Raw genomic sequence first — 22713 nt, 5'->3', positions numbered from 1 at the left:
TAGATTGAATCACACTTACAGTAATCAGAGCAGATTTTGGACGCACATCTTTTCAGACTTGGCTAATAACCCAAGCATTCAGCTGAAAGAGGATTAAACATGTGGACTCGGCACAGAAATCTGTTTGTACCCTCGAGCTGCTTTTTACTACAAGTCAGCTCTTTGGAATTTAGTTTTATTCATGATAAAACTGGTTTTATTTTTTATTTCATATTGTCAAATGCTCGCAATGTAATTTCATTTAGTGTGTTTTTTTTTTGTTTTTTTTTTAATTGGCACATTTTAAAATAGACGCAAACACACACACATAAATATCCACATTGTATGAATTATAACACACTGCATTTCTTGATTCAGCTTTAAATGGGACACCAGAGTCAATACATATAAAAGGCAACAGAAACAGGATTTAATGGTTGACCAAAGAAGTCAAACTTCTGCTGTCCACCTTTGTCAGAAATGGCAATGGAGCCCCACACATTCTGTTCTGGGCTCGTTTGACATGAACACTGCTCTGTTCACACATCAGATAACACCCTAAACTCAGATCTATATCAGCCCATTTCCTCCCTTAGAAAATTAAAATCAGACTGGGTCTACTGAGTCTTTGTAACCTGTACAGTTGTAACACTTTGGAAACCTCATTATGACTGCTTGCCATGTTGTATGGTGTCAAATTTTGACCAGCCCCCTGCTCACATTTTTACTTAAAAGTTTTTCATTTGTACAAGTGTTTTAAGGTGAACATACCTCAGGTTTAAACTATATTTTAGTTCATTTTTGGCACAGTATTTTTTTTAATATACCTTTTTTTTTGTTGACAACTCAAAAACTTTCCTTTCTACGGTTCACATGGACAAAGCATGCAAGTAGAGTACCGAAACGTGGCAGATAGCAACAGTAGCTCAGGTGAAATAGGTGTGTATGGTTGACACCTTCTGAATAGGGGGTAAGACCATGGCAGATTCACACTTCTGCTTTAAAAAGATACAAGCAAAACTAATATGCTCATCTGCTAAAACCTTATTCTTATCAACAGAATTATAAAAAGTGAACAACGCAGATTCAATCGCTAATCTGTTTTTTGAAAAATAAATTAATTAATTATATATACATGCTTTAGCAGGACAGGGGGCCTGCAAACCGAAAAATGGTGTGCAACACCCAATGTCCCGTGTGAAAAAGTAATCGCCCCCTTAGACTCAATAACTGGTTACGCCACCTTTAGCAGCAATAACTGCAACCAAACGCTTCCTATAGTCATTGATCAGTCTCTCACAGCACAGTGTAGGAATTTTGGCCCACTCCTTCATGCAGAACTGCTTCAACTCAGTGACATTTGTGGGTTTTCGAGCATAAAGTGCTTGTTTCAGGTCCTTCCCCAACATCTCAATGGGGTTTAGGTCTGGACTTCAAAACAGCTCACCCTAATTATCCCTTTAATTGGGTTGAGTTAACTAAGGGGCAATAACTTTTTCACACCTGAAGATTGCATATTTGATTACCTTGCACATCAAACAAATGAAAGCACCACCAAACTTTGGTGTCATTTTTTCTCTCAGACTCCCTCTACATACTACTACAACCCACAAAAAGATCTGACCAAATTCAATGTGAAAAATGTGCAAAAATTCAGAAAATCAGGACAGGGGTGTGTGTTTATATATATCTCCTTGTTCTTCTTTACGCTGAAGATAGTTCTTAATGACTTTCACTGTATGTTTGGGGTCGTTGGCATGCTGCAGAATAAATTTGGGGCCAATCAGATGCTTCCCTGATGGTATTGCATGATGGATAAGTATCTGCCTGTACTTCTCAGCATTGAGGAGACCATTAATTCTGACCAAATCCCCAACTCCATTTGCAGAAATGCAGCCCCAAACTTGCAAGGAACCTCCACCATGTTTCACTGTTGCCTGCAGACACTCATTCGTGTACCGCTCTACAGCCCTTCGGCGAACAAACTGCCTTCTGCTACAGCCAAATATTTCAAATTTTGACTCATCAGTCCAAAGCACCTGCTGACATTTTTCTGCACCCCAGTTCCTGTGTTTTCGTGCATAGTTGAGTCGCTTGGCCTTGTTTCCACGTCGGAGGTATGGCTTTTTGGCTGCAAGTTTTCCATGAAGGCCACTTCTGACCAGACTTCTCCGGACAGTAGATGGGTATACTAGGGTCCCACTGTTTTCTGCCAATTCTGAGCTGATGGCATTGCTGGACATCTTCCGATTGCGAAGGGAAGTAAGCATGATGTGTCTTTCATCTGCTGCAGTAAGTTTCCTTTGCCAACCACTGTGTCTACGGTCCTCAACATTGCCCGTTTCTTTGTGCTTCATCAAAAGCGCTTGGACAGCACATCTGGAAACCCCTGTCTGCCTTGAAATTTCTGCCTGGGAGAGACCTTGCTGATGCAGTATAACTACCTTGTGTCTTGTTGCTGTGCTCAGTCTTGCCATGGTATATGACTTTTGACAGTAAACTGTCTTCAGCAACCTCACCTTGTTAGTTGAGTTTGGCTGTTCCTCACCCAGTTTTATTCCTCCTACACAGCTATTTCTGTTTCAGTTAATGATTGTGTTTCAACCTACACATTGAATTGATAATCATGAATAATTGTTTAATCATACACCTGACTACATGCCTACAAAATCCCTGACTTTGGGCAAGTGTACCTAGAAGAATTGATGCCGTTTTGAAGGCAAAGGGTGGTCACACCAAATATGGATTTGATATAGATTTTTCTTCTGTTCACTCACTTTGCATTTTGTTAATTGATAAATATAATCTATTAACATGTCTACTTTTGAAAGCATTCTTACTTTACGGCATTTTTTCACACCTGCCTAAAACTTTTGCACAGTACTGTATTATATATATATATATATATATATATATATATATATATATATATATATATATATGTATATATATATATATATTACTGAGACATGGCCCCAATAATGCCAGTCCACTCACACTTTCATACTTGTAATAAGGCAGAACACAAACAGCATGGCCTTGTAGCTATGGCTCCTGACTATAGCGTTATAAAAGGGGCAGCACTACTGCATTACAGTATTTTGGGCCAAGTTTAGTTATTTACTTGGAATTTTAAAAAATCTAGTTGGTTGGTTATGCAGTCTCCTTAAATCGCAATGTCAATGGACTTTTTATTTTATTTTATTTATTTATTTATTTATTTAAATAATACTAGAGCAAAGGAAAGATTTGGAAATTCCTTTATAAATCTGGCCCATGCAAAGCTTTAAACCAATGCACACAGCTACCCCATGAGAAGACAGCTAAATCTTTCCACGGTTAAAAGACAAAACCAAAAAAAAAACAGCTTGATTATAATCTTATGACTGAGTAACTGAGGCAAATGCATCACATAATTATAATCATTAAATTATATGTTGCATGCAAACTGAATACTTGCGTTACCGAAATGCTGGAAAATATCTACTGGCATACATCTTCTCATATCGTAAGTATTCTATCTGATCTGTGGGATTTGCAGGGATTACTATTATTTTTTTAAACTATTGGTCAAGAACCATTGCAATTTTGTGATCAGGTTTCAGGATTCTTTTGTTGTTGTTTTTGCTGCATTTCTTCACCACACTATACAGTAGATTCACTTCCTGTGCAGCAGATATTAAGGACCACACCTGTGCTCCACATAAGGATGGGGTCCTAATACCTGATGCACAGAATTATAATTAACAGAGTCAAAACAACAATTAGGTTTTGAAAACAAATATACAATTGTACATTAATACTTTGTGTAGCAGTGAGGTTCTTGCTGCTCAAACTGTGCAAAATTATGTTTCTTATAATAAGAGACAACTTGCACAATGTGTATTAACTTATGATAAATCATAAAAATGTATCCTGTACTCAGGAACTACTTTTTAAAGATAAAATGGCACAGGATAAGATGTACTGGTTTTCTGACAAATACTTAACTGAGATTGGTTGACTTCTCATATGTGATTTATAAGGGAGAAAGGACTTAAAAGTTATTGTAATAACTCATTGCCAACCCTTAGCACACAGCACAGAAAACTACTGTGGCTATTATACAGGGCGATTCAGAATTCATGCAACTTTGTTGTCGGAAAAACTGGAGGGTACATGGAAGAAAGGAAACAAATCTGACACTCTGAGAAGCACCATTTGGCCACTTGAAGACTTGAAAGCCATGCAAAATGACAATGTTGCATGAACGATGAATTGCGCTGTATGTACAAGATGGATGCAATCTGTGGGACATCTGCACAGGCAGACGATCATTCTGAGCATGTGCACCAGACTTGTGTTGTGTCACACCAATGTGCCTACAGGTTTTGATGGAAGTCGCTTAAGTCTTTCCTGGTTTCATTTCAGGGTAAAACCTATATAACCCTCTGCAGTACTGGGCTACAAAACAACAGGCAAGTGTTTTAATTATCAACATAATCTGTGGATTCAATACCAGTTATTAAGTTAACTTTGAAGTGCATGTGATAATGGATTTACTGACATGCACAGCAAATTGAAGTTAAGCAAATTGTATCATGGCAGATAAAATGAGGAATGACCTTAGAGTACAGTGCCTCTGTACTGCTTGTCACTCTGCATAATAACCATTCTAGTGGAAACTCTACTCCAACATGTTAACAGTTACCCTGTCAACAGTCACTGTTGGTCACCCAGCCTCCCAGCAACGCTGTTTAGTGAGATCCAACAGCCAGACTGCTGTGCTGCTTCACAGGATCGCACTGCACAGCCCATACTGGACATTGTGTGATTGAAAGAATGTGTGAATGACCAGCAATGTGAGGTACTGTAACATTGCCAAGTCAATGCAATTCCTATCAGTGCTCTGCCTTAGGCATGAAAAACAAGTACCACTGGAAATTCAAAAGGAACCAAACAAGGAAAACGTTCCGCCAATTAATGTTTGTGTTTTACTATATATTTTATTTTTAAAACATCCATGGCCATCTGCTGATTTTTTTAAATTTGTTTTACAGTGATGCAAGTTTGTTTACAGTATATGTCCCTCACATGCTAAAAAAGTCAATTCAGGAGGTAGCCTAAATTCTAGGTCATCTGGTGCCTGGCACCGCCTGCTAAAAACATAAGTTATTTTTTCAGCCCATTGTAAAAATAAGAAGTTAGCATTTATTAATATGCTGAAATGTATTTGAGAGGCTGTATTTTAAACTTTACCATATATTTATGATAAAGTTGTTTTGTATGATGTTGTTTAATCTATCAAAACAATTAGCTCATCTGTTTTTATAATATGTTCTTGTCTGCAGTTTGTTTTTTGTGGCAGGGAAAAAATGGGCAGACTGTAACGATCTGTAAGTTCCTAAGGATACATTTTGAAGTTGGTGAACTTTGCATGTGCTGCTTCCAACAGAATTTATTCTAGAAATGTTAGTAACAAATGTTATTCTAGAAATGAATATCTTTTTTTTTTTAAATGACAAATTACTTTTCATTATATATATATATATATATATATATATATATATATATATATATATATATATATATATATATATATATATATATATATATAATTTTTTTTTTTGCTTTTTGAGACAAGCCATGAGAATCTTTGTATTGTACCCAGCAGGGACATGTTGCAGTAATTACTAAAATCTTAACAGCATGGTGCTCATACCTCTAGCAACTTCGACACGACTGGCAGTGCCTCAGGATTACAGATATCAATGGAGTCATCCCGATAAGTTTTCTTCTTGTAACAGATATTTCCTAAATGCAGGATTGCAGACAACAAGGAGAAGATCCTGTGAAACAGAAGCAGAATTCCTGTAAATATCACACTTCTACTGCAGGAGTACCAGACTAACACCATGAATAGAGGCTGGCTGTGTGGTTGATTATGGTCTTTATACATCAATTCCTGTGTTACCTTATAAAATATCTGTCATTAAATTCACTGAATGTTATGTAATGCAAGTAATGGCTAATGTAATGGCTTATTAAATGGCTAATGTGTTTGGCTTCCTACTTCTGAGCTGAGAAACACAGCCTAGTTAACTCAACTCTCGGAGAGCTTTCATTTGCTTCTATTAGAGCGCTTGTCTGCTAGCCGAGCTGCACATTTTCGTTGGGACTCACTGTTTACGAGTTGCAGGCAGGAACCCCACCATCTCCATGGCCAGCTGCAATCGCTCAAAGTCGTGCTTCAGATCCTCCCCCTCCACCGTGAAACAGTCCTGCTAGTTTCAACAACAGGGATTGATCAGCAAGAGCAAAAAACAAAGAGAGACGTCTTAACTGGATCATAATCCATTCAAATGAGATTTCCTTCGAAATGCGTTTCACATACTGTAACTAAATTGAAGAATGCTTGCAAGACAGTACTGTATCTAAGGGAGCACTGTATTTTCCAATTCCACCATTTAATTTCATGGACAGCATTAGGTTTTGCTGCTCCTCTATGGTTTACACCATTTCAAAGACCAGCATCAATTTCAGTTGGTCACCGACTTAGGTCATCAATGGCCGAATCCAAGATTATTACAACAATATGGGATGCTACACACAAGATAATTTGAAAGCCATTAAAAAGTGGTTGACGTGATTATTGAGACAAATGCTACCACTCTAAATAGAATAGAACTAAACAGCTAAAAATCGAACCTAATTAAGAGAACAAGAACCACATCAGACACTGACTCACGGCATTTATTATGTTTACACTCGTTTTCTATAATGGAGCAGATTCAAAACAGAAAACAGTGGATGCACTCCAACATTAGAAATAACAACTTGTGTCATGAAATGATCTAATAAAAATGTAAGAGCAATACCAACATACTGTAGTGGTAAACCCAATTAAACATGACTAACAAATGTAGGATGATGCAATATATAAATAGCCAGCATTGTGGAGTGGATATTGGGATTTTGTTGACATTTCCATGCTTCTGCTCTACATGTCCACAGTGCAGCTGTTCATATGCAAATAACCAGCTTATCAAACAGCACCTACATCCTAATACTTCTTATGAGAATGAGCATTAACCTTCCTTCTAAATACACGAAGGACACATTGCAGCGTGATAAAATTATAAATCAAATCCAAGAGTTTTACATTGAGAGGAAACTGTAATTATTCAGAAATATGACAGCATCTGCATATGAATGACATTTAGATTGCAGTATGGGATTAGTAATTAATACGAACAAGAGGTTTTAGATAGGGTTTGACGAGGGTCATCTTTAATAGCTTTGTGCGAGAGAATACGCAGTCTGGTCATGTGATCACAAGCCTGGTGCAGGTCATGTGATGACTGTTATGTATGTTTATAAATGTTCAGTGGCTGCTTCTGTGTTTCTGGTGCACTCTTGGTTGTGTCAGGCCCGTGAGTGAAGAGAGCCAGCGAACACTTAAACATATTATTAAAAGTTATTTAACCCAAATAAAAAACAAACAGACGACATGTACAATGCTTTGTCATTAACATTCTGATTTACACGCTCTAGAAATTATACATGTAATTGCTGTTAATAGGTTTCAATAAGGACGTGACTTATAATGGAACTTAAAGTACTGAGAGGAAAGAAGTTGTTGTCAGCGATAATGATTCTGAACAAACAGGTGAAATCCTTACCAATACTGATACAGACAGCAAGTGAAATTTGAGCATTAATAACCAGGAATGCCACTGCATTTTATTTATAGTCTTAAATACTATAACAGGTATGTAAAACAAATAGTAAGAAGCAGCAAAACCATGAGCATTTACAACAAACAACCATAACAGCATAGATCATCAAGTTATTAAGACCATTGTTAACATACTGCTCCACTGAATTTATATTACTGAAACCCATTGCGCAGACATGTGAGTCAATTGTCAGAGAAAGATTCAGCAATAACACTTACCTCTTGTTCTTTTTTAGTAAATGGGTCTGTATGACTTGTCAAGATTAGTTTTTAAGTCAGAACAGGATGACCAGGCATGCAGATTGAAATTTACAGGTCTGCATGCTACAGTAAACAAACAGATAGGCAATCCACCCCCACTAAACCTCAATATCAACAAATATGGGAGAAAAAATGAATAAATAAATAAATAAAGGTAGGGGAGGGGTGTCCTTTTTGGTCATTTTCTTCCAATATAGTGCAGTTTCAGACTGTAATTTTTTTTTCTCCTCAATTTAGATTGTCCAATTACCACAGTAATTCATACAACAGCTCAGAAGAACTGAAGGTCAGCGAACATCCTTCAATCCCACAACTAAGCCAAATATCTCCACCCAGGACTTTGCAAACTACTGGCCCCTGGAGGACCAATTTGCCTGGCCAGTAGGGGCTGCTGTAGCATAGTGAGGACAGATCCGGACGATCTTTCTTCCCATCCCGATGGGTGCGCCAGAGCCAATGCAAGGTTCCCTGTGGATTACCCAGTGACTGTCTGACTCAGCCTGCACAGCACACAGTATTAAAGTTTAGACTTTATTACGATGATTAATTACTGCATAATGAAGTGTAACTATTATAGCTTTTATTAGAAAGTCACTGCTGTATGAGCTGAATCTGCCATGTAAGGATATGTTTTATAGAACTGGCTTATTGAACTCATTAGCCTCGTTTTTGTCCGCTTCCTAATGCATTGCACTATTTCATACATTTACCCACTGGTGACCTGTGTTGTACTTACAGAACAAACAAATAAGGAGGCTGCATAACTATGAGTCTTAAAGAGTGTAACAAAAACGGCTGACTGATACCGTACACTTTCATGAGGTATTTTATGCTGGTTAGCTAGCAACAGTACAGTTTGGCCGAGTCTAATAATCAAGGTTAAAATAGTTGAATGAGTCCACTATTTGGCACAAGTTTGTAATTTTGTTCCTGAGATCACTGTCACTTTTCTATTCGAGACGAGTGTTTGAGACATTTCACAGGAGATATGCAGGACTAGCACTGTACGTATACATTATGATAAAACAAAATGACCAAAAAGTTGCAGGATCTGGGATTTGAGTTTGACACTAAATATTAAAAAAAAATTAATAATAATAATCTGGACTTTTTGGTGCTCGTGTGTAATCAGTAGCACACGCAGACATGAATACTAACCAGCTCAGTTTCATAGTAATTTTTCCAGTGCAGTCGAAGGGGTTTCTTTGTCATCTGTAAGTAAGGCAAATGGGGTTAGGCAGCATTCACCAACACAACACTCTCACTCAAATGAAAGGATGGAGCATGCAATTAATAATCTACCAGCTACAGCAGCAAGCATATGGCCAGCCTGCATTTGAGTCGCCTGAGAGCACATATAAATCAAAAGTCAATTAGCTAATAAGACCATTAGATATGCAGTTTCATTTATTATGGGAAATAACCTGCTAAATGTTCATTAGAAATACTGAAAAAATGCAGTCTAATATTGAGACAGTGAAATATTTAAGAGATGGTGGTCTATTTATATATATATATATATATATATATATATCACTATATATAGATGGATAGTATAATTATATATTATATATATATATATATATAGATATATATAAAATAGTAAGTAAATCCATTTAAGTAAATCCATTAGAATTCAAATGTGTAGTGTACAACACAAATCTTTATAGTTAAACCTTATTCTGGTTATAATGTATTGTATATGCTGTGTTGTACAGCCTAAGTGGTGATAAGCACTGTAAGCTAAATAAATAAATAAAACCTGCACTAAGAGGCCAGCTGCTCTTGCTACGCAGAACAGATCATTATTTTTAAATGCAAGTGAATGAGAGAGGACCCTTGAATACGCAGCCACAATGGCAGAGTCTCTTTAAGGACTGGTTAATTGAGGTTTTACTGTGGTTTGGTCATTTCCTGTTCCTTGCCCTTGTGTTGTCTGTTTTAATGGATTGCAGTCAGTTGCTTTGCTACTCTGTTTAACACACTGAGAGACATGCGAGGAGTCAGTCATGCGGCAATGCTGCTGTACAGCATGCATGAAGTTATATGCCAGAGACAATGGCTTGCAGGCTTGCCAGATATCTTCCAGAATTAAAAGGACAGGCAGCAGGCAGCAGGTATAAACAGCTTTATACACCAACCACACATTCTAACTATATACCAGTATTACAGAAAGAAAGCTTGAAAAAGTAGGCCGGTTGTACAGCACACTAATGTTATTGTAATCAGCTTCTTAAAATTCTCCAGAGGTTGAGATTATGCTGAGTGGATTTAGGTTATGGCATATGGACTATACAATGCTTGTGAAAGGAATGGGAGTAATGAAGAATGGAATGTGTTTCCTTTGCATGCTTCCTGTTATCCAGCTCAAAGCAACTGGGCTGCAGCAGGTCAATGTGACTCTCAACATGTGTTATTGTAAGTGGCATCCTTGACTACTACATCAGCTACATGAAAGTAAATTGGTTCTATGCAAAAGGTACAGTTTCATAGATGAACAGTCATGTTATAGCCAGAAACTACACAGAATAATAATGTTACTCCTTCTTCCTATAACCAAGTCATTTTTTGCTAGTTTTAATCCACTGTTTCATTCCTCTTAGAAATGCATAAGCTTCAAAACAAGGCCTTCTCTTGTTAAAGTAATTTGCTAATTTAAATTTTACTAACAAAGCATTTAGGTCACCCACTTTGATAAAAAACACAAATAAAAATTGTTAAAACACAAGTTCATCTTGATAATTTCAGAACACAAGCAGGAAATGCTTCACTGCACTGAAGCAATTGTTTCCAGGTGGTCTAGGTTTAAACTAAGCAACAGGATGTCTTCGCTGATGACCCTAACCTAACCTATTGCTTTCATATTACAATCATATGGGTTACGTGCTTAGCTGACAGCGCCACTTGTGATCAAGTGTTGTAACTGTAACCTCGGTCAACACTAAAGATCATAAGTGTTTTATAATTAAATATCTTTTTGAGGTTGCTGATGAATTAGGCAATCAAGTGCACCTGAATCCTTACTCAACAACTTAATAACCTGCACCTCTCTCAAGCAGAGACCACCAATTGTACCAAACTGGGGAGACGGTTTTGTGATATGGACATGAGATTAATGATGTAGCCGACTACAAATAATATTTTGCTTTATAAGTTCTGCCTTTTTCTACTGTGATATATTGAGAATCAACAATTTACTCAGAGCCTCCACTAGTGTTTTCTACTATTGTAACAACCTTGACTTGCATAAAGGCGGCAAAACACTGAGTGAAATAGCTCGCATCACTTGATTTTCAAGGTGTGGTATCTGAAGCATAATCAACAAGTACAGAGAAACATCATCTATAATTGACAAACCCAGGACTGGAAGACCCAAAAAGCTGTATAACAAGGATGAGCAATACTTGAAGATAATATCCTTAAGGAATAGAAGGAAGACAAGCATTAAATTCACAACAGAACTGGCAGAAGGCACAGGTGTCATTTCCATCCATCAACAGTCCAAAGCACCTTTGACCATTGTTCCATAGTCTAATTTCTGTGTTCTTGTGCACAGTTTAGCCTTTTAGGTATTCTTACTGCAACACATCCTTTAAGTCCTGGTTTCAAGAGTGACCTTCGTACTGTTGATTTGATGGACAACGACACCTGTGCCTTCTGCCAATTCTGTTGTCAATTCAACGCTTGTCTTCCTTCTATTCCTTAAGGATATTATCTTCAAGTATTGCTCATCCTTGTTACACATCTTTTTGGGTCTTCCATTCCTAGGTTTGTCAATTACAAATATTATTCTCTGTACTTGTTGATTATGCTTCGGATACCACACCTTGAAAATCGAGTGATGTCAGCTATTTCACGCAATGTTTTTCCTTCTTTATGTAGGTCAAGGTTGTTATAATAGTAGAAAACACTAGTGGAGGCTTTGAGTAAATAATTGATGCTCATAATGCATCATCATTTTGCACAGCAGTGTATATCAAAAAGATGTGCGTCATTGAGATTAATGGTATTGCCTTTTAGTACCATAGCCTCTGCTGGCAGATGGGAAAGCTTTAAAGTGCATGCAATGCTATTTTCTCATTTTTTCATTGATGAAGGATGCCTACCTGAATAACAACCTATCTAATAACATTCAAGGGATATTCAGTAAGGGATATTCAGATATATGTATGTCAAGCATGTGTATGCAGGCACTCATTGACACACTTCCACTGTGCATAATCAAGGACCGTGGTGATTAAAAAAAACATATTGACAGTGTTCAACTATCATTAGTTGATGACTCAACAGCACACATCTACAAAATATTAAATACTGTGTAGAAGTAATAAGATGCTAGTGCTAGATCAGGGTACTCCTCTTCTCACAAGCCCGCACCTGATTGAGATAATGATACTCATCAGGCTGTTTAAGGTGGAACACCGTCCTCTCTTCTTCACTCGCTCCTGCCAGCAGGTAGTAAAAAACATGGTAGTTCCTTAAAAAACAAAAACAAACAAGAGTCACTGAGAGACACTTGGAGAATACAGGGATTTACAAATACTCTGGTTGTGCTTAAATACTGGGCTGTGTTTAGCTGCACGTACCGATTGCTGTCGCTTCTTGTTTTAATACAGGATCACTTCTCCAGTTATTAGTGTGGACAGATTACAGATTCACTTCCTTACACAGCAGCTTCCAACTAACCTACCTGGGCTGCTATAATGGGGCATTGATCAGAAGGTACTGAAATACAATACATATCCTGAAACAATAGATTTCAATTCAAACAGGATGTGTTGACAAGGCAGTTTGCCGTTTTCTGTGAATGATATTAGTCCACATCACAACACAGACCACAATTGACAGTCTCTGTTTGAGAAAGGCCCTCAGCTAAATAGTGTTCAGGTTAAGGATTGAGCTGTGCTCGCCAAGCTGGGAGGGGAAGAATTCATGGTGTCTGTTGGCCCTATATCTGACAATAGCCAGTGCCATTTTTCTAGAAAATCAAGACAGTATCGAGTTAAACTTGGTTTTAGACATTCATAGGATGAAAAGTGTTCCTGTACTATGAATACCTTTAACCCAATTCAGAGCAGTGCAGAAGGATTTATATTTAAAAAGGCGGTGTCTAATTGTATTTAGTCATTGTGCTGTAAAGCAGAGGAAAGGGCATGGCTGTGGGGGAGCCTGCAGCTGCAGTCAGGCTGCCTCTCCCCAAGGCAGTTCCACCATGCGAGTGAAGATATAAATGCTGCGGCTAGCTATCAGTCTTAATAACAAGACCCTGCATGAATACCCTTCTATTCCCTGAGATTATTGGTCCCATCTGGTTTGGGGTTTAACCCTTTGCGGTTTGGGGTGTTTATTTTTATTTAAGGCTGAACCTCTTTCTATGACACAGAGATTCCATTGAAACAACCCACTCTATACCAAGGTGCAATTGCAGTCTTTAAAAAGGGTAAGGCTTTATCTGTCATTGTTTTTATCTTGTATTAGCAACACTGACAATGATCACCTTATTACAGAGATAGTTTTTAAATACTGCAGTAGGCTACCGCATGACATATTTATTACATCCTGTGCTATGTGTCAGCTTCACTCATTCTGAACACCAATCTCGATCATCACGCTGTTCCAAGGTTTGCCCTCCCCTCCTTCTGCAAGCAGATTCATTCAGGTATCCACATCAATGGTTAATAATGCATTCTTAGGTTGACACACAGCATGGCACGAAACAGGAAAAGATGTCAAGGTTTCAAAGTCATAAAAATGTAACTTCATGGAGTAATGGAGAAAAAAACAAATATGTCATTTTATCATCTATAAAAAGCTTAATAAATGTAGGTTTAAGCAAACTTAACAACAATAAAAATGCCCACACTGGTTGGTGGAAACAAATACTAGGCTCTAGAGCACAGTGGTCATCTAAGCATGCACCTGAGCAAGGCATTATTGGTAGTGATAGCCTGATTGTCTGTCACAGTGAGTGAGGCTATACTATAAACATGCAATGCCAGCAGGAAGAGCTAGTGTCTAATGTTGCTAAGTTGCTAATGCCAACAGGGAAACCAATACAGAAAATGAAACCTTGATGGCCTCAATTTCTTAAAGGGTTAGGTAAATTCCTTTCCAAGCAGAAAAAGTTTGAGTAGAGAAAAACTTTGAACTGGTTTTGTGACCTTCAGAGCTGTCTAATAAAAGTCCTAAAAGAGAGTAGGAAAGCTTCAGGGATTCAGTCACCTAATTGCTTCAGGACAGGTTTTTTTTTTTTTTTAATCTTCACCAATGCTATTGAAAGCACTTCTTTTTAAAGACAGCATTTTTGGAACTTACACCGAGGCATACAGAGTATAAATAAAATGCCAGGAACATATTACAATACATATTTCTGAAACTGAATGTGTATAAACCAGTTTAGCCAGTGCTTTCCAAGTGATGTTTATAATCTGATGCAATATTTACCATTTCATTAATTTGGGCTAATGTACTGTGAGTATTCCCTTTAAAATCAATAAAGCCTTCAATACAACATTATATTAATACAGTACTTGTTGCACACATTCAAAACAGTTACAGGTGATCTACTTCCCTAAACTTCTACCGGTTGTTTCTTAGCTGTATTAAAAATGATGGTATGTATTCCACAATTAAAATGATAACCAATCTAAAATAAGAAAAACCTTCCCGATGTCTATATTTCAGCAAACAAACACATAATGTATTGTTAGATAAAATAAAGCAGTCATATCCCTCAAGCACAGTCACATACTGTATTTAAAAAGTTCCTAAAGTAGCTGTTCTGGCTATTCTCGTCAGCTTCCCTAATCTCTGCAAGAATTACAGACTGCAGGTCAAGTACCCTTGCAGAACAGTATAAACTCCTTGTCAAATCAATGCCATTCTGTCTGCCCTGTGATGGGCATACAGCCTATTCACTGTGCAATGGCAGGCACATTTAGCTTTTTGTCCAGCATTAGTACATGCATTAGGACTGATTTCCTAAGGCACATATATTTTTCATACTACTATAGAATACAATATTCCAGAAAGACCACCTCTATTAACATTGTGATTACATGCAACCTGGATTTACTGAAATACAAACATTTTAATAATATATGCGCCAACACATACATCGTTGGGTTCCCTGAAATAGAAATGTTACCCATTACCGACTGGGATATATTTCTCTATAGCCCGAAGTGTACCCCACATCGGTGATGGAATAACCTTTTGCACTTGAAAAGGGAACTACTAAACATTCTTCACAGATCCTGCTTAATTAGTCGCTTTAAAATCATGTTTCTTAAATGCTGACGTTAAACTGTTTGACGTTGGAAGGGAAAGTCGATAGTGCAGGTTTAGCACTTCAGAATGGCGCTGATGTCAAGGCATCACAGAGCACTGTAAACTGAAGGAAAAAAGGTACCATCACAACTGGAGAAATTTGACAAAGATAAGCTAAATAAAAAATTAAAAAAGGCTTTTCAAAAATTCCTCCAAATGGTAAGTGTTACAGAGCTTCAAATGTTATTGTATTTCCATATTTCCCTTGTGTTTTTATGACCTTTGTTATCATTGGTTCTGGGTCCTGTTGCCTAAATATTGTAGCATGCACAGGGTAGGCAGCAGCAGGGCTGGTAGGTGACGTAACCACATACAAAGATATAAGCCCGATATACGCTCCTTGCAAAGGAGCCGGCTCTTTTGTACAGAAGTATCGGCGTTATGCTTCAGTGCGAGAGGTCCCGGGTTCACGCCCGGCCTCCGCCTGTGTGTGGATTGCTTCACCCTGTGTGGTGCGCCTGTCTGCGGGTACCGAGATCTCTACAACATTTATAATAATCTTGATTTACCTGGCTTTGAACTTGCTGCACTCGTCTGGAAAATCCTAACTGCCTAGCATTTAACCAACTGCACTTAAACCATGTGGCCTTTTAACTCTGCTGGTCCAACTGGAGTAGGTGGGACCAGCCAAGTTGAGAAGCTATTTTGTCACATGATTGAATAGAATGATGAAGCATGTTTAGTCCTAGGCGGTATTGTCCCGACAAGTGCACAGACAGGTAAACAGATATAGAGAAAAATGCTAAATTGATTATAACTGCATATTGCATATAGATGGCAAGAAGCTACTTTGTGTTAAAGGTCAGAACAAAAGGTAAATAAGCCAAGTTATATAGGTAAGTTGTCATTTGATTTGAGCAAAACAAATTTTCCAAGAATCTCACCAAAGCTTTATATATTTTTTTTTAGTTCATACCTACTAAATCTAATGTTAGTTGTCAAATTGCTCCAACATCTCTTGAACAGAGAGGTGTCATTTTTTTCCAGGCCTCCAGTTAACACCCTAATTTGTAAGGACAGGTTGATATGGTAGAACAGTGTCAATCAATCATCTCAAAACAAGCAACAACCCAAACTGTTAGTAAAAAGGTTCTGTTTTTTGCTTCAGTTGCTTTTTATCTTATCTCTTTGGAAGTCTACAATAAGAGTACTGGTTCAAGCTTTACCCTTATAAAACATACAGAAATCCAAAACAAGCCAAAGCATTTGTATCCTACCGTTCATTGTGCTCCTGATAGACCAGTCTTGATTTTTCCAGCAAATATTTCTCTACGTAAGCTCTGGAAAATATAAGACACACTGATCAGGGGATCTTTTGTTATGAACACAAGAATGCACTCCTATACTGTAAGCTCTCAACTGAAACAACTTATACAGCTTTAATAAAAGGTCATGTGTTCTGCTACTAACAGTTATCAATACCTCTGTATAGCTATGAATATATATATATATGTATGTATGTAAAGGGCCTTTTCACATATGGTTAATTTCTAAACAAATTCTGAGAAGGACTAAAAAACTAACTCGAAAGTGACCAAGTTATTTTGTAGCAATCACATATGCTTCCAAAACAAATAACCCACAGGTCTGAGTGCATCCTGTGAGCCAGTTTGTTACCATCTATGTACCACATTCCTAGATGAGAAAGCTCCTTCCACTTACCCCCTGACTGTGCCCGTCTCATGGTAATTCACTTGAATGAACTTCCCAAACCTGCTGGAGTTGTTGTTGTGAGCTGTCTTTGCGTTTCCAAATGCCTGTAAAATTAATAAATAAATAAAGAAGTGTAGGTCAAAAAAGACTCAATCCGATTAAATAGGGGTTAAATATATTTAAGGTATTAACATTTTTTTCTCTGATTTCACCAGTATGCATCCAGATTCTTTGCAGACCCCTCCATGTAATCACAACGGTATGTGTGCAATATATTATACGTACGCAGGTCGGGTGGCGAAAGATTTGCCTACATCCTGCCTACTTATTGGAACATCCTGATAGATATCGGAATATGTTTGTATTGCACTGGTTCATTTTAACGACACAAAGTCTACAATTAAAAGATACAGTATGTCTGGTAATGCACAGTTCATACCAGACTTCGGCTACATACACACACACTGCAGCTGGTTCGACAACTGTATTTATAAACGGCACTCGCTGTGGTTGTTTGTTGTACACACACACACCTTTTATTGCTGAAGTGAGTGCATTCCCTGTTTAAACAAACCACTGAACTCGGGCCATCATTACATGCTGATTGTGTGGTTTTGTGTGACAACATGGAGGCTGTTTTTGTTTATGCTTTTGGAAGTACATAATCGATAGCGAGCTCCTCAAGAACACACTTATGGAACAAAAATATATTTAAATATATTGCATAATACATTTTGTAATATACTACATTATATTTGTCAGTATATTTAAATATATTTTTGTCCCATAAGGGCAGCTATGCTCTTTTCTGAAAAACCAGCAGAGACGTCGTTTAGCTTTTTCTGCACTGCTAAATACAGTTGTCATGATCTGCAGTACCATGACGATAGGTAGGAATATTTGGGCAATCTTCCGACCAGAAGGCTGGTGAAAACGACTTGAGTGGTTTCCAAATGACTGGATTAAAAATGTACGCATGTCTACATTATATGCGTTTACTGAGCATTTCCTGAGCATTTCCTGGAGTGCCAAAACACACAGATGAGAACTAGGGATACAAATTGTCCCATATTCTTTTACTTAAGTTGCAAAAACAAAAATACATTTTTTTTTCTTACAACAAAATATTATACAACTGTACTTTGATATATATATATATATATATATATATATATATATATATATATATATATATATATATATTATTATTATTGTTATTATTATTAGTCGTAGTAGTAATTGAGTTTCTCCAAATCCAGACAGAAGGGTGTATGATTGGCATTAGGCACGGTACAGTATTCAATACCTCAGTACAGTCGTCACTAGCTGTGAGAAATAAATGAAAAATAAAAAACAGCACAACAAGTTTTGCATAACCCATTTTAAGTTTAATTTTAGTGTTTCAGTAGGTAAAGCTAAAGTGTGCTGTAATCATAGAGGTCACTTCAATCTGAGCTGAGAAACACTATTTTTACAGTTTCAATGTAAAGGAAGTTATGATTCAGAGGAAATAAAGTCTTCGTTTCAAGAGTTATTCACAGGACCACAAAAATCCGAAAACAAAACACAAACTGCAGAGTTTTTTATAGGGCAACACAACTGCTTGTTCCCGTTTATATTTTTACACGTTACTTTATCATTTTTACAAAAATTTACCACAATCTTGTACAATTTTACACTGAATTGTACTATAGAGCAAGGTGACTGCAGTAGGCAAAATCACAAAGTCGTGATGCTCTCCAAACAGTACTGTACAGTTTTCATGTCAGTTTTATTTTAGTTCTAGTTGTTGAGAACCAGGCTGAGACCAGGAGAACTTCATTTCATGTATGTTTCCACAACAACACGTCTAGAAATCACCCTCCACTAACATGATGTTCCAATGACTTTCCCCTCTGCCCTTGTTCAAGGCACTTCAGTTTACAGTAAAGCACAGAATACACAAGAACTTCACTGCAAAACCACACAGGAGTAAGGCAGAATGCAAGGTGTATACAGCCCTAGACTGACATTACTGTGCAATATAAGAGGATAAGAAGCAGGTGGATTGGATTTAGATATCCCAAGGAAAAAAACAAAAAAAAAAAAAAAACACACATTCTTCAGGTATGATAACATGTTGTTAAAAGCTTGAAATATGCTTTTAGCGTGGTGAACATAGTAGTTTTTTTTGTATACAAAAAACAAATGGAACTTGCATTAAAACTCAATGCTTCAGTCCTGAACTTTAAAACAATGGATTAAAAATGGGTTATACCAAGGTACTGTAACTTTTGGCAAATCCACTTAAAAGGCACTTTACCTTTTTTCTTAGCTAGCAAAGCAGACTTATTTTTATTATTCTGCAGCAAAACATCACAGAATAGCATTTTTGGAAATATCTAAAGTATTCCAGTCAGTGGTGGAAGAGAAGCTCTGTGTGTGCTAATACCGACTGCTCATAGGAGAGGCGAAGGCTATGTTTTAACAATTACTACTCTCTGCCACTCACAGTGACATACAGCCCATTGGTTAGGACACAAGCCGTATATCTAAATGAACTGGAATAGGTCAATATTGCCATTGGCAAGAGATGAAAGCCAGACAGACACACTCTAAACAGTGCCAGTGTGCTGCAGCCCTAATTCCCCCCATGTGTGTGAATATTCAGTGTCACTCAGGGAAAGCCTCAGGCACTCACTGTTTGAGGTCAATGGTTCAATAAATATTGAGCACGGCTAAAAACCTTGTGAGGTGTCCCTATTCAGCCTGTTTAAAACACTAGCTAGTAAATAGTCTTCTAAAAAAAATCATATTTACATTATGTAATATTTACTTTTAATAAGTAGCCGAAACATTTTTGCTTTTTTTCCCCAAAATAGTAACGTCCACAGCTTGGCACAGCAATCAAAACATTCCTTTTGTATAGCAGTTTATAGCTCTCCAGGTTGCGACCCATACACAGTGATGTAGATAGGAATACGGAACATGTTCAGTTACGTAGTTCATAATACACTGCGAAAAATATTTTAAGAAACATTTTTGGGATACTTTTTTTTTTTTTCCTTATGAGGAAAACTTCTCTAATATTTTAATGGTTTTGCAAAGCCCAGAAGAGTTAAGAGCCTCCCTGGGAGTACAACAGTAAGGGCATTGCATAGAAATGGTCTGTTTGTAAAACAATCCGAGGCAGACAAATGGCAGCCCAAGCTTTTCATAATAGCAGGTCTATCCTAACACAGCCTGTTCAAAAAGTCTTGGGTTTGCCAGCAGTCCGATACTGATTTTCACTGAATGGTCGTAAAGCATCAGGTTAGGCTACTCCTGGCTCACACTACTGTAAGTGCCTGTGCTGGGTTTATTTGGAATACTCAATAAAATAATATTTTTTTGCTTGCCACCATACAAATAACCATACTGGGGTGTATTCAACTGATCTAAAACAGAAGACGATCTACAGTAAATACTGGCATCATGTATTATTATATTATTATTATTATTATTATTATTATTATTATTTTTCATATTTCCAGAGACAAAAATAAACTTAAGAGCTACTATTAAAACATAAAGTGTTGTCCCAGATGTTCTGGCATAGAATGACATCTGTACATGGGATAAGATGTATTTCTGACAAATCTGATTGGTAGATTTCCCATACGTGATGAATAACAGTTTATATTCAATAGGGAAGCAGACCTGCGTTACACATTGTATAACTGAAGTTTTAAAAGTCATACTACAAGGTCATTACTGTGCAATTACAGAGTTTTAAACTTCACAACAGGCCCTCTTTAGTACACCCTTTACCCAGAAAAATAAAAATAAAAAAACGGCAAGATTCAAAGTAACACTGAAAATAAAAGAATTCTACCTCGGCCCTATTTACAAAACTCTAAGAACAGTAGCTGCAATATGTTTATATGCATCGTATTATATTAGCTAATTTTATATTCCCATAATTACTGTAATTAACATTTTCATAGTTTGTAAAAAATAGTTGAAGTAGTTCACTAAAACAAACAGTCTATTCATAAAAAACACAACACAACAGATATTACAGATATACAAGGGACGTTCACTTCACTCATGTAAATGCATTCAATCACCATTAAGATTAAGATTTAGTGCACTTTGAAACGACTCATAGGATTGGTTTTGAATAAAAATTCAGCTTCAATTCAGGATTTTTGCTTTTTTCACTGCATTTTAATTCTTTAACAAGTAGGATAAAGCAAAAAGGTAGAACACTGCATGCATGAGACAAACAGGTACATATAATTGAGTTTTTATTCACAATCTCATCTAATTAACTTACTCCAACAGTTTATCGTTCATTTTGATTGTTCTTTCGCTATAATGAACCCTTCAATATAACGAGCAAAAGGCTTGGACCCAAACAGGTTTGTTATAGCGAGGGTGTACTGTATTTCAGATACCACTATTTTTGGGGGTGCTCATGTTAACATGGCAGGGCACTGTACTAAGCTGGGATCCCCTGCATATACAACTGGACATTTAACTGCACAGTGCAATGAGGAGCTTGCTTTTTTTTCATCCAAAAAATTATTGTTAGTATCTTAATACATTGTAAACTACTGTATTCGATCAATTCAATTAAAAAGTATTTAAAAGACTACTATTATTAGTGAAAATGTGTATGCTGGTTAAAAACGGTAAATGACTGCTTCACAGAAGCTTAGCCAAACCATTTACATCTACTAAAATTTACAGCCATGGGGTTGTAAATGCGTAGTCCACAAATATTCGACATACAGTGCACTGCTTGTGCTATCATTTTACAAAAATCAGCCTCACAGTATAGCACAGCGCCTACAAGAGTTTATAAACTTATAAATTGTGTATTAAATGTTCTCCTCCATTGCTTGTCATATTAGGCAAGGTCAACAATAGCACCTTTAAAATGTTATGTTCCCAGTTTTTACTTCTTCATTGCCTCAGCTCTACAGTAATGTGCTAAGTTCTGCTGCACAATTTGGCTTTGTACCAGATCACCCTGCTTTTATAAAACATTACACATGTACATTTTCATTTTCTTTTATGTCTCTGCAAGTAGCCTGAAGTATTACCAGCTTTCTTTGATTTTCTAAAACAAATATGCCTTTCGATCACAAGCTTCATTGCCTTCCTGATCTAAGTTTATAAAATACTGGCAATGAGCGACAATTTCAATCTAGTTATCAGATTATTGCAATCCACTGCAGTAATATAATTCAACTTTTAGTTGGTACTGTATTAGATAATGTGTTTGAGTACATTTAAAAAAAAATACCACTCTTTATTTTTCTGGACTTATTAACAAAGAGTAATTAAAGAAATTCCTTGTGTGCATTCTTTAAAAGGAAGTTTATGAACTGAATCACCCTGGCTGTTGAAACCATGCTTAACGAACCATTTTATTACAGAAGAGTAGGAACTGCAACAGTGAGGCAAGTGACTGTTGCAGGTTAGAGATCAGCATTTAAAAAGGTTATATTAGTCCTCTGTATCAGCTGGTCACCATGCCATTCTGGATGATTCAACGACTGCTCAGTCAGAAGCGTAAAAAGTAAGTATCAGGGTTCCGAAAAATAACGTTCTACATTCCCACGTGTTGCTTCAACTGTTTAAATAACGTACCTGTCAATTTATGAACTTTTTACACTTATAAACTCTGTTTCAAAGCTCTTTTCCAAATGGCTGCTGTTGTGCACTGGGGTTTGAGATCTGTCCTCTAAACCACTGCAGGAAGAGCATAACTAGTGCTCTGGCTTTTCTGTTCCGTACCACATCAT

General features: G+C 37.0%; 1 protein-coding gene across 8 annotated transcripts in view; it reads right to left on the bottom strand.

Moving 5' to 3' along the window:
• The window catches only part of LOC121299185 (unconventional myosin-IXAa-like), a 168587-nt gene that overhangs the window by 62708 nt on the left and 83166 nt on the right, over positions 1 to 22713 (bottom strand). For 6 of the 8 annotated variants that reach the window (XM_041226806.1, XM_041226798.1, XM_041226805.1 and 3 more), the window contains exons 3-8: positions 16949 to 17043; positions 16504 to 16566; positions 12335 to 12434; positions 9116 to 9169; positions 6142 to 6242; positions 5681 to 5807 (exon numbers count right to left, since the gene is read on the bottom strand). In XM_041226806.1, the coding sequence (XP_041082740.1) occupies positions 5681 to 5807; positions 6142 to 6242; positions 9116 to 9169; positions 12335 to 12434; positions 16504 to 16566; positions 16949 to 17043 (540 nt within the window). The remainder of the gene's footprint in view (positions 1 to 5680; positions 5808 to 6141; positions 6243 to 9115; positions 9170 to 12334; positions 12435 to 16503; positions 16567 to 16948; positions 17044 to 22713) is intronic. The other 2 variants (XM_041226801.1, XM_041226802.1) reach the window with 2 other exon arrangements.

The sequence above is a fragment of the Polyodon spathula genome, chromosome 24 (assembly GCF_017654505.1).
Source record: "Polyodon spathula isolate WHYD16114869_AA chromosome 24, ASM1765450v1, whole genome shotgun sequence".
Lineage (NCBI taxonomy): Eukaryota > Metazoa > Chordata > Actinopteri > Acipenseriformes > Polyodontidae > Polyodon > Polyodon spathula.
This window is presented reverse-complemented; position numbering and strand designations above follow the sequence as displayed.